The 13,176-nt window shown below is 40.6% G+C and overlaps 2 protein-coding genes across 3 annotated transcripts; both read right to left on the bottom strand.

Annotated features, from left to right (window-relative positions):
- Positions 1-8: 8 nt before the first annotated feature.
- ankrd54 (ankyrin repeat domain 54) lies at positions 9-4,675 on the bottom strand. The gene is made up of 8 exons (XM_086055325.1): positions 3,961-4,675; positions 3,491-3,538; positions 3,327-3,425; positions 3,088-3,159; positions 2,292-2,339; positions 1,797-1,921; positions 1,436-1,543; positions 9-1,074 (listed from the first exon to the last, which is right to left on the bottom strand). The coding sequence occupies exons 1-8, from the start codon at positions 4,334-4,336 to the stop codon at positions 1,000-1,002; spliced, it is 951 nt and encodes a 316-aa protein (XP_085911451.1). The 5' UTR covers positions 4,337-4,675; the 3' UTR covers positions 9-999.
- A 105-nt stretch (positions 4,676-4,780) lies between these two features.
- Positions 4,781-12,882, bottom strand: foxred2 (FAD-dependent oxidoreductase domain containing 2). Of its 2 annotated transcripts, none has more exons than XM_086055315.1 (10): positions 12,718-12,882; positions 11,469-11,686; positions 11,085-11,390; positions 10,747-10,998; positions 9,174-9,482; positions 8,825-8,991; positions 8,506-8,671; positions 6,866-7,092; positions 5,991-6,161; positions 4,781-5,807 (listed from the first exon to the last, which is right to left on the bottom strand). In XM_086055315.1, the coding sequence occupies exons 2-10, from the start codon at positions 11,681-11,683 to the stop codon at positions 5,578-5,580; spliced, it is 2,043 nt and encodes a 680-aa protein (XP_085911441.1). In that variant the 5' UTR covers positions 11,684-11,686; positions 12,718-12,882; the 3' UTR covers positions 4,781-5,577. The 2 variants fall into 2 exon arrangements, with proteins under 2 accessions (XP_085911441.1, XP_085911440.1); XM_086055314.1 differs by having other exon boundaries at positions 12,714-12,880.
- Between the last annotated feature and the right edge of the window lie 294 nt (positions 12,883-13,176).

The following is a 13,176-nucleotide window of genomic DNA, read 5'->3' as shown; positions in this document are numbered from 1 at the left end:
ACTTATAATCACATAGGCGATACCATTTATTTGATCAAATATACATTTTGACAGCACTTTTACACTAGTTAAACATTACCATGAGTACACATGGAAATATCGTTCTGATGAAGAAACCAAAAGAACAAAAGTAAAAATGTTTACTCATTTAGTTTAAGTAGAGACCTTGAGTAATAGTTAAAAACAGGGAAACGCACGCACACACAGATGCAATTTATCCCGCCAGTCATCTCTGATCCCTTTTAAGATCCAAAAGGCAGAATTAAGGAGGGATTTTTGGCTGAACGTGAATAAATAAAATGCACTTGTAATTACATGGAACTAATAAGGGATTTCATAGGGAATATCCTCTCCCATCAAATATTTTTTGCAACCAAATGTCAGCAAACTTGAATGAATGATTACCGGTATTTTTGGCACAATAGCGGTAGCTTTGTTCGATACCATTTTTAAATTTTGTCAAATTTCTTCGGGTTTTTTTTTCCTTTTTGCCCAAAAACAAGACATTATTTGAAGAACACAGTGAAGATGCAGAGCAACAATAAAATGGGAGGAATGTTTTGATCCACTAAGACGAATGGAGAAGAAATGCAGCTGGACAATGAACAGGCTGGCCATGAATCCGGTTGTTTCACAAAGACCAATAAATATATCCAGCACATGGACCGCATTCAGACTGTTCAAACAGACAAGAATCTATATTTTGAAAGACAGTACGCATTCCTTTCTGAAGTTAATTTGATAAATAATTTTCCTAAGACTCTAGATTCTTGAACCAACTTCCTTCGCCCAGATTTTCACAGACTTCAGTCATTAAAAATAAAAATGCTAAACTTTAATTGTAATTCAAAAAGAAGTGTCCCTGCCTAAATCAATTTGTTGCAAACGCTGAATTTCCAGAATTATAGGATCTCTGAATGACAATCATTACAGTGGTACTCAAGATGGAGGAGCTGAGGCTTGCTCTAAAAAGGGAGCAGGATCCCGTTTCTTAATCCTCTACCTGGCGCCCATATTCTGCTTCTGAAGGCTGAGTGAAGTAAAACTGGCCAGTAAATCAGTCACCTCATCCACCTAAAAAAAGACAAAAAAAAGACTTTTTTTTTATTACTGTAATATATTTGACTCATTTATATATAATTTATGATATATCATCCATGCAATCATATGGAATGTTATCGGCAGAGCTGGGCACTTAAAAATAATCGTCCTCTGACCGCGTCCGTCCTCGTCCTTTTAAAGCACTTCCGTTCTTACATTCTATCGAACCCATTTTAAAAGAACCCAACAACACGTTCAGTCGCTACTTGACCCAGTTAGGGACGCATAGAAAACCCACTTCCATCCTTGCTTAGTCCATGCTTTTCAAAAGACTTCTCGTCCACCGTCCCTGGGACGGGATGCCCAGCTCTGGTTATCAGTATGTACATCTTACTTGCTCTTTGGTTTGTGTATGTTGCAGCTGGGAGGAAATGTGCTCCAGTCTCTCTTTAGCTTCACTTTGGCCCATTAGGTTTAGATATTCCCTCAGCATCTGAATAATCTGAGTGGAGAACATGCAAAAATTGGCATAGTCATCATCACCAGCACATGCATATAAGTTCGAAAACCTGCAGACATGTCAGATTTTTTGTTCCAGTCCGTATACCCAAGGGGTAAGAGAATGAAGCACAAAAGAGATCTTCCTCTTAAACTTTCACATATTGTGTGTTTTCAGGTTTGGGGGGTACATTGAGACATTCTATCCTCTCTAACAGAAAAAAATGTTGGAAGGACCAAGACTGTGTGAGCTCTACCTGTGTGACTTCTCCTCTCAGGGTTTCTAAACTGCGAGAATCCCCTTCCTGCAGAATGTTAAGTTTGGAACGTGCAAGATGTAGAGGAGTGCGTCCTGCTCGGTCAAGTGCATCCACACGGGATCCTTTGCAGAAAAAAAGAGTATAGCATAGTTATCAGTTACCTTATTATTATCAGAGGTGGGAATTTTACCAAAGTTTGCCAGTCCGTCAATCGTCATCCGTCAATAGCCTGGGTACCCGTCCATCATTTTCAAGCTGAACCAAACTGTAATCTGTCCGTCTTGTTATTTTATTTTTGATATTCAGTAACACAAGAATCATAACCATAAACGGTACTCTGCATTGAAGTAAATGTCATTACAAAGCTGCAACTCAACTGTTATTGAAATAATTTCAAAACAAACACTATTAAATCATCCTATAATTGTTAGTGATGTCTTCAATGAAAAAAAGTGGGCAGCAATAATTATACATATGGTAGTATTGTCTTACCTCCTCTTAGCAATGTGGTTATGACAGGCACATGGTTTGTACAGGCCGCTGCAGAAAAACAGGTTAATATGAACATGAAGCAACAGCAAATTGCTTGCTTGAAAACTGAAAGCATTATTTTGTATTCAATATTAAAATAAACCATAAATGTGTGCTTTATTTATCCATCCATTCTAAACCCCTTATCCTGAGGGTCGCAAGTCAGCTGGATCCGATCCCAGCCGATGTTGGGTGAGAAGCGGGGAATAACCTAGACATGTTGCCAATCAATCACTTCTCGTCAAACATCCATTTACACTCACATTGACACAATTTAGATTTTTAAACAAACCTAACATGCATATTTCTGGAATGTGGGAGCAAGCGTCCCCTGGAGAAAACCCACATAAGCAAACTCCACACACAAAGTTCAGAGGAGAGATTCAAACCCCAAACCTCAGAAATGTGAGGCAAACGTTCTAACAATTGTCCACCATCCTGCTTGTAGTTTATTATATATTTGTTCATGTAACATATAAATGTTCACAATGTGTTTAACACTGTTGAAAATGGTATTTTCTTATCATGCATATCCTAATATTTTGAATTAATAACACATTTTTAAAAATTTGAAGTTCCAAGTTCAGTTTTAATTTGGCTGCTTTTAGATTTTTGTCGAGGTACCATTTCGGTACAGACATTGAGGTATCTTATGCAGGTATAGTATCGAAGTCAAAATTTGGGTTTCGTGACAACACTATTATTGTCATTGGAGGCCCGTGTGCTGTAGGTTTAAAAGGTCTCTATTCTCTCTTACCCAGATGGAGTGGGGTGTTACCCAGACTGTCACGTTGGTTGGGGTCAGCGCCGTAGCTCAGCAGTAACTGCACTACAGACATAAACAGGGACATTGCTTGATTATTTAGAAGTTATGTCCTATTAATCAAAATAATAAATGCAAAAAAACGCTTTCAGTACAGTTTTAACATGACTCGGGCAGAGTAAATCTGTGAAATCTATAAAGCATACGGCTTATAACACTGGTCTTCAACTTACCTATGCTTTCATTGCCATTGCAGGAAGAAAAATGTAAGGCTGTCCTTCCCTTGTCATCTGCTGCACATGGGTCTATGTCATCTTGAAGGAGCTTCCGAACTGTAACAACACGCCTTTACTGATCAAACCCGTTTGTTGTCTATCACCCTCATATATGTTCGTACCTGTATCGATGTCATTGCTGTTTGCTGCGTCCCTCAGTCTTTTCACAGCTGTAATGAAAAGACAATCAAAGTACAATGGATTTAAATACTCATCTTTTGGACATCTGTATTGGCCTCATAATGCAGTAAGGTAAAGCATAAAGAATCCATCCAAAGTTGATGTACATTTGATAAATGTGGGAGAAACCTTTCACATGAATTATTCACAACCTCATGGGGCAATTAGGGGACACTTAAAATCCATGGCGCATACGTTAAATCTTTAACAGTAATCACATTTTTAGGAACACAACCGTGATTGCTACATGGTAGTTGGCATTTCATGTATTCTAAGTGTATAACTAAGTATATAACTGTTGACTGAATTGAATTATAACCGTGCCCAATGTTGTCATTTTTTAAAGGGTTGCCTGTGATCCGACTAATTATAGTGACAGTCAAAGTAACGGTTCACATAAACACTGTCTTACCATACACATCTTTACCAATCGGAGTCCTTGTGGCCCTGTGAAACCGCCGAGTCCTGCTTCCGGTCATTTTCCCCAGCTTGTTAGTCGCGCCACCACGACCAGTCTCTGCTCCTCCTAGTTCCCACAATAAGTGCAAGTACCGAAGTTCTTTGTCGTCTCTAAGTCCAACTCGTCCCAACAATACTTTGCTTTCTCCTATCCCACTTAATCCAAATCCAACATTGGCGGCCCCGTTGTCCATACTCCCCACAGAGCTCCGATGAGCTCCTTCCTTAGCTTCCCGGGTTTCATGCTCGGGACCTGGTTCGACTATGTATTCCCCCTCGGAGCTTGAAGGGTCATTATCCGGTGCAACGACTGAGTCCCACCCGTCCATACTTACTTATTTTCATGACATGTGGACGCTGTGTTTACACTTGTTAGCACATTGCGGTCTGAGTAAAATAATAAAAAAATAACAATGTCGCCATTGATGTGGATGTGGCATCTACTCCCAGGACAACACACACATTACGGCGCGTCAACACAATAACTCCTTATTAAAGTGTTCCCTTCGCCGGAAAAGTATTTCAATAGCAGATACATTACCGTCACAACACCAAAATGTCTCCTGTTTCGCGTTTTCCGTTTGACACTAAAGTAGTAAAAAGCACATCCATTGTACAGTCTCAACTTCGAGTTAAAACATAGCCAATCACGTTCCACGTTGTTCATCTGTTCTTGTCCAATGGGACAGGCAAACAAGCAGCCAATCACACCGATGCTGCTGTACTGCGTGCGAATGTGCGCATGCGTATAGCGTACAATCAAAAGCTGGTAGTGGAGGTTGTTCCTCAGTGTCAAGATTTTACTTGTTTTCTACACTTGTATTTACATTTTAATGTGAATTGACATCAAATGATGTGCCGTACACACTGCGTTTACGTTCAGAATTCTACCCAGACTCACTTGTAATGCTTTTATATACATGATTATAGACATCTATTTTTCCCATAATGTACCTGTCACAGGTGTTTATCATATTACACAGGGTGTGGATGTAGTGTACATATTTTGCGAGGAACACATGAGTTTACAAAGGACAGGTATTCTCCCCTAAGAGGGGATGGTAGGGAACATGGACACGATCATTCTGTGAAGCAAATTTGGTATTCCTCTTAGTCCTAACTGCTTTTTGTGGCAATACCGTATTGCATTACCCTTCTGTGTGACAAATTAATCGCGATCATCCTCAAATAAAATACTCACAGAGTTGGTCCTGCATTTATGAAGTACAGTAACTGCATGTGTCTTAGTTACCTTCCGGATTGGCTATCGTTATAGCCCACAATAACAGATTTTGTGGCCTGAACCTCACCAGTGTTACACACAACAGAATTTCCAATCAAATACATTCAACAGGTTTAACATTTATGATTGTCGTCCCAAGAGCTTTCCAATCATATTGGAGAGGAATAATATACTTTGGGGCTTTTGCTAGCTTAGGCCCAAATGAGGGAATATATTTGTATTTATGCATAGGCATACTGGGCATAAAGCTCATTTGAGGAGTGACAAACTAAAGGATAAAATTGATCCAGGTTATCTGATTTATATGTGGTGGAGGTAGTAAAACAGTCACAAGTCAAGTTTTAGGCCTGAAGACATGGAGGCTCCAGCCTGTGCCAGGTAGTTTGGAAATGTAGCATCGTCCCCTGATGTGTCTGCATGCTGCTCACCAGGCGAAGGCCGAGTGAAATCAAAATGCATCAGTTTATTTTTCTGGGCAATGCCTTGCTGCTTCAAATATCCCTGGCGACAAAACAGTGGAGGCGTGCGATGGGTGAGCGATAAGCGGAAACATGATTCTAAAAGATGGAAGAAAACACAACAGTGAGTGACACAATCTTGAATGTAAGGTTTGACCACAGGATTTGTAAATATTGGGAAGGAAATATGACTGGACCATCTTGAGAGCAGATTTGGGTCAAATTATAGGCGATCGTTAAGTTTCTTCTCCACTTTAGTTCAGACAAGTTGCACTGCTTTACCTGCATAGAAGGCTCTGAGGTCAGTGTTGACACAGTGTTCCAGGAAACGTCGCAAAGGCTGGATGTGAGATATGGGGCCATCCCACTCAGTGAGGAAGTCTTCAACCATGTGGTGAATTGCCTTAGGCCTTGGTAAAGGCCACCCATGGGGCCGGTGCTTCATCTCTTCCTCTAGAATACAATAGAGGTATAGTCAACTCCCATGCACAATGTTACCTGTTAAAGAGGAAGTCAACGCAAAAATGTATCTTCAATCACATCGTCGCTGTCTTGTGAAAAACACTTATCTCCAATTTTGGAAACTTTTTTAATCCTCACTTTAATGCGATGTCTGTAACGCGGAATCATGATTCATGTAAAAATAAGAAAATGAAAAAAAATGGAGATACGTGTTTTTCACATGACAGCGGCAATATGTATGCGCCCCCACTAGTCTAAACACAGCATTTTGATTACAATTGCATTTGTGGAATAGGAGTTAAGAAGCAAAATCCAGCCATTTTTGTCCATCTCAGGAGGCAGCAATTTTGTCACTTGCTGTTGACTGAAATGACATCACAGTTGCTCAGGGCCCAAGTAACAACCAATCACAGCTCACCTGTTTTCTGAAGCTGAGCCATGATTGGTTGTTACCTTAGCTTTGAGCAAATGTGATGTCACTTTCAGTCGATAGCAAATGACAAAATGGCCGTCCCCTGAGATGGATAAAAACAGGTGGTTTTTGCTACTTAATTTGTTTTCCAAACACAATATTAATCAGAAAATCAAATTTTGACTAGTGGGACTGCATGGGACATATTGTAAAGATTTTTTTGGGGTCTGACTACCCTTTTAAATGTCAGTACAAAAAAGTGCCACCACCAAGTTTTACTCACCTGTGGGAAGGGTGTCATAGTAGTATAAAACTGGGTGTAGAAAGTTGGATTTCCAAGCTTTGCTCCAGTCTGTCACTGCCCTGCTTCCGCCCAAATAGTCAATCTTCTTTTTCCCATACTGCATCACTAGAATCACCAATCCATGCTCGGACACCTCATGACCCGAGAGGGAAGAGAACTGAGGCAAGGCCTGCAGTGGGAATTCCTCCAAATACTGGCAATAAGATCTTTCAGTCAAATTAAGGAGAGTGGAAAACAAAACACAAACATAAACACATACAGTAAATACAGTATGTCTACCATGAAAACATATTTAGACTATGAGTAGACACTACTGAAACATGCTTGCAGTTATGGATTTACTTTGGTCTTTTGAGGCATTATCCTGTTTAGAGGTGTGCACCTTCAACTGTGTATTGAAGTGCTGTAGTTTCTCCATTATAGTTTCAATCGAAGATGAAAAAATAACATTTTTTTTTTATCAGTCCAAGAGGAGCACTATTTTTAATTTTTAAAAATCAAGTGGTAAATACCATTCTCTATACTGTTACAAAGACGTCGATATCGTCATGGTCTACAAACAGATATCTTAACCATATATGACGTTTGACTGGTTCCACTGGTTCAAAGTCCACAAGCACGTGGTCTTTTTCACTTCAACGGTGTCCGCCAATTACCGACATCCTCCGAGGAGTCACGACACCGTCACGTGTATATTCCGGTGCATTTCACTGGCTAGGAGACAGAGAATTGGATTTAAAAAAAATAAAATGACGTACAGTATACGCTCTCCCGGCTTTATAGGTAGAAACACGCAACAGCGCTCCCAGCTTTAGTGGTAGAAACGTGGCTATGCGCTCCCGGCCTTAAGACAGAGTTGGTGAGCTGCATGTTTTGTTTTTTTTTTTGTTTGTTTTTTTGAATACCGGTGTTTTTAAAAAAAATGGTATCGAGCCGTTTTTGACGAAAAATCACGGGTATGTATATGTACTGGTACCGGTATCCTGTGCAACATTAAGCCAGACTGTTTCCTACGACTGTGTCCGGCCACGCTCTTTGACTGGCTCCCTGTGCAGATGAGGCACTCCAGCGAATTCCCCTAAATTCCCATACAGTCCTAGCTCTCCACAACAGTGAACAATCTGTTCGACTGAGACATGTTGGATTTTTTTTGGGTAGACGGAAGCGATATCAGAGGCGGGGTTAACATAATAGACTGACCGATAGACGATTACAGTTTGGTCCGGCTTGAAAAATAGACGGATTGCAGACGGGTACCCAGGATGAAGAAAGATGGCGATTGACGGACCGGCAAATTTTAGTAAAATGCCCACCTATGCTCATCATATTGATCCTCCTGATACCGATACTCCCATTAGCATACCAAAAATCCATCAATCTATCCATCCATCAACCACAGCATGTATAGTGACAAACAAATATTCAATATCACATTCAGACCGTCATTGAGTGGTAACTTAACGCACGCTAGCTGCACCAAAAGTTGTATTGTAATGTATTGTATTAAATATCTCTGATTGGAAAAATGTGATATAAAAATACTGACTGTTTTAATTTCAAATTGCCGAAACTGAAATGACCAGTGGGCAGATGTTATTAAACAATAAAATCTATCTTACCCTCTCAGCAATATCACATCTCCCAGTATCTCAAACATCTGGTAGGGCCCAGATGCCTCGCCCACCCTCTTCAAAATTGCAGAGAGCAGCTGTGTTGTCAACAATCTTGTAGCTGGCCATGGTGTTCTATGGTAACGTTGCTCAAGCAAATGATGCACAGCTCGCACTAAGACGCAAACAGAATTATATAAATGCTTGTTCAAAATGCACATTGCTAAGTGTACTACAGTATTGCGTGTCACCATCATTGCATCATCAACAAAATTAGTGAAGCATGAGAAATAAGGCCTTAAATTTTTAAATCGTTTCAAATGTTCACCTGTGTAGCGAAATCCATGAATGAAACCACCGGCTGATTTGCGGTAGTCTCTGGAGTGAGCAGCAGCTCCCAGTACAAACAAACCAGGAGTGTCATGACCTTCATACCAGGCTGTCACCCGTGGCAACCTCCCTTTTGCATTTTTACTGGTGCGTGGGCAGGCAGAGCTGTGGAGATGTTTGCATTTTGGAATCAACATGACCTAAAACAGCAGTAATTACAGTATCCGTGCACTGTTTATAATGACACATCTGAACACTAACAGAAAATGCCATGTGTCAAAATTGAGTTAGTGGATGAACTTTCTGGCCACGAAGAAAGATAAATGACTGAAAATAAATAACTGTACCTGTCAAATATGCTGAAGTTGAATCGAAAGCCAAGGCATCGGATCACACGATCGTAGGGTTTCCTCATTGAGAAATTGTCAATATGATACCCAAGCAGATCTTCAGCTGTCACATCAGATTTTTTCTTCTCCGACTGGTTTTGTATGTACTTATTTATGGTTACATATAACTGTCCTTTCTTCTCCTTGCCTGATTTCCTCCTGCCATCTTCCTTTTGTTGAACAATCACGATTCGCTCCAGGCTGGCTTCTACCAATCCATCAAGAGACTTCAGCTGATATGTGTCTATGAGTCCATTATTCACAGCCCTGAAAACACAAACAAAAGGGCATGTTACAATATGCACACATAAAAATATACATTATCAGAGGTGGGAAGAGTAGCCAAAAATTGTACTCAAGTAAGAGTACTGTTACTATGACTCAAGTAAAAAGTAGTCCTCCAAATAATTACTTGAGTAAAAAAGTAGTCAGTGAAAAAACGATTCAAGTACTGAGTAAGTGGTGAGTAACTTCCAATTTGTAATTCCATCCATCCATCCATTATCTGTACCGCTTATCCTCACAAGGGTCGCGGGGCGTGCTGGAGCCTATCCCAGCTGTCTTTGGGCAGTGGGCGGGGGACACCCTGAATTGGTTGCCAGCCAATCGCAGGGCACACAGAGACAAACAAACAAACAACCGCACTCACAATCACACCTAGGGGCAATTTAGAGTGTCCATCAACTTACCATGCATGTTTTTGGAATGTGGGAGGAAACCGGAGTACCCGGAGACAACCCACGCAGGCGCGGGGAGAACATGCAAACTCCACACAGGGAGGCCGGGGCCGGGATCGAACCCACGACCTCTGAACTGTGAGGCGGACATGCTAACCAGTCGGCCACCGTGCCGCCAATTTGTAATTCAGTAAAATATAAATCAGCATATTCAGATATTTCTGAACAATATTACTTAATATAAAAGAATAATAAATACAAATATTTATGAAATAAGCAACAATAAATAAAATATTTATAAAATCACATAAACTAAGGCAAATTCAGCCCCAGGAAATGGCCTTATACTATTTTCTTTAGGCTCAACAGGCTCACCAAGACAAGGGTACAGTCGATATAAAATCTGCACACCCTAGTTCAAATGCCAGATTTTTGTGATGCTAAAAAAAATTAAACCAAGATAAATAATTTCAAACAAACCAACAATATATTTTTTTAGGGTAATAATAACAATTCCAGTATTTGACAGAATAAAATTCCACCAACCGATTAACTAGCCGATTAATTAAAACAAATTAGAATTAATAAAATGTTGGTCTCTGAAAGCTTACAACAGTAAAAATATGAATTACGGACAGAACATTGACTGTTTTACAACACTTTGTTCGTTTTATGGATTCTTTCTTGGTGGGGAGCGTGTTCGAATGCCATTATCTTTGTCTTATGTTGTAATGTGTAAATATGTTCAAAAAACAACAATAACAACAATTGGCTGATATAACGCACAGTATATATCATCAGGTAAGAAAATAATCAGAGAGAAAATGCAGACAGAATTTGGTCTCTGATTCTACCTGAGATCTCCAACGTAATGTGTTTGCCAGGCCAGTCGAACAGGGCTGCGACTGACCATGTGAACCCGACTCGCATGTCCTAAAATGCTCTGGGCTGTTTCAAAAGCAGAGTTCCCTTTGCCCAGAATCAGCACAGCCTGGTTGTTGTAGTCCTCCGAGTTTGTGGAGATGGATTCATAGCCCTCGACCAGGTCAGAACCAACAAAGTCCACCTCCTGAGGAACCCACAAACCAGTGGCAACCAGAAGGACGCTGAGACCCAAAGAGCACAATGCGCGTTATGTTTATTTCGTATTTTGCCGAGTTTTACCTTCAAGGTCAGTGAAAAGCAAAATCACCTGCATGTGTACTCCTTTGCATGTTGATCAGTTAGGATGTAACTTCTTCTGGTGGATGACACCAATGCCCTGATCCTTCCAATATCCACGCCATACTGGACCCTCAACCCGAGCTGCGTCTCATACATGGACAGGTAGCGTGGGAAGGCATCAGCTGGCGGGTAAAAGTCCCTGCTTACTTGCCGGAACAGGAGCTCTGGTTGATCGCTCAACAACGAGTTCCAATCATGACGGAGATTAAACTCTCGGTTCTCCCGTCCAGTGTGGATCTTATTGATGCTGATGAGTTTTCTGTGCCGGGGATACCTTGACATGAGAAACATAAAGGGTGAATGTGATATGCGTTTTCAACACAGCACAGGTGACAAAGCTTTCTCCACCTACTTGTGAAAGAAACTGCCAGGTCCAGAGTTTCTCTCCATGATGATGTAGTCTCTTTTGGCTTTGGAGAGGAAGTAACCCATCTGCAGTCCCGCAGGCCCAGCTCCAAGGATGCAATAGTCATGATGGCGAGTGCCATTGTGCTTGTGAACAGTTGCGATACATTTGGTCACGCCGGTTAGGACGAAGAGGATCAAATGCAGAAGGCTGGACTCCATAACCTGTTGAAGCAGAGGTTTAAAAGTGTGAATGACACCGTTGAGTTGGGATGTAACGATAGCCAGGGCAGAGGTTTAAAAGTGTGAATGACACCGTTGAGTTGGGATGTAACGATAGCCAGAGCAGAGGTTTAAAAGTGTGAATGACACCGTTGAGTTGGGATGTTACGATAGCCAAACATCGCCACACAATATTAACATCTCCACATTCAGTACCATAACAAGAGCGATTTGTACAAAGCTAACTTTGACACAGAGCAGCAAATGGAACAAATAATGATTTGCTGCTGTCATTGAATTATCTGTATTAATCTGAGTGTTATGAATATAAATTTGTTACTATTTTAGTGGTGTGTGATTGGTGGCAAACGAGGAAGTTAGAGAGAATGAATTTCTTCTCTTCTTTCTGACTGGCCACCAAGTGTAGAAACTAAGTCCTAAAGTGTTGGCAAATGAAGGGGGCAGTGTCAAAGTGAATTCCAGGATATGCCGATGGCAACTTAAAAATGGACAGTGGGCCACAAATAATAACCAAACCAGAGTTTATACACCCCTATTATGACACAAACTACCCTACAAATTCATTTGTTTTAACACCACATAGCACAAGATGATTCTGACACACCATAACAAGTGATACATAACATCAGGCTGTTTAAACAGACTGTCAACATTTGCAAGATGCTCATCTCCAAGTAAAGAGAGTGATTATGTACGTATTTTTTTATTTAAGCATGCATGGGCATGTGGGCCGTTATGAAAACTATCCAGGAATGCTGAACTGCAGGACATTCAAGCACAAACAGTATTCAGTTATTATTACATGCAGCTGAGCAAATGTATTATGAAGCGGTATAAAATCGATCAAAACGTGCAAGAATACGCATGAGAAACCGGACAAGAATTCCCGGCTCTCCCTGAACTCTCCAGCCGCTGTTATGTCGCACTCTTGAGGATACGACGACTGCCATCCCCCGTTGAACCAGATGAACCGAATGGCCGATCAAAAGGGACGTCAAAACTGCATTACCTACTAGAACAGTCGATGCCTTGAACGCGACATCGGCGGTGCGGAGAGAGAATCAAACCTATGATGATTTCTACATTTTTAGGTATTTTGTTCTCTCAACCGCTTGATGATTGAATGTGGGAGACTGTTTTAGCTGCCGAAAATCGTCAAGCACCGCCCATGTTTTGACTTCTGCCTGCCCAAAGAGGCGTGGTTATAAAAAACAACCACAGCATGAAGGATCAAGAGTGCCAAAATTAAATAAATAGCTAAATAAATAGTTAATGTGTCATGCAGTATTCAGTTACTTTAGTGTTCGGCAAATTGTTTAAAATGTATTTATTTAAATATTATTTGATTTCAATATTTATTTGATTAGTTCAATATTTATTTATTTAACTATCCATCGGACTCTTTCCATATTTATTTATTTTTCCACAATTTCATTATCTCAGTACCGGTATTTATTCATGTAAATTTGTCG

This window comes from Filicampus tigris, chromosome 16 (assembly GCF_054856515.1).
Source record: "Filicampus tigris isolate MCC_2025a chromosome 16, RoL_Ftig_1.0, whole genome shotgun sequence".
NCBI lineage: Eukaryota > Metazoa > Chordata > Actinopteri > Syngnathiformes > Syngnathidae > Filicampus > Filicampus tigris.
Note: the sequence above shows the minus strand (reverse complement) of the source record. Positions and strands in the feature narration are given on the sequence as shown.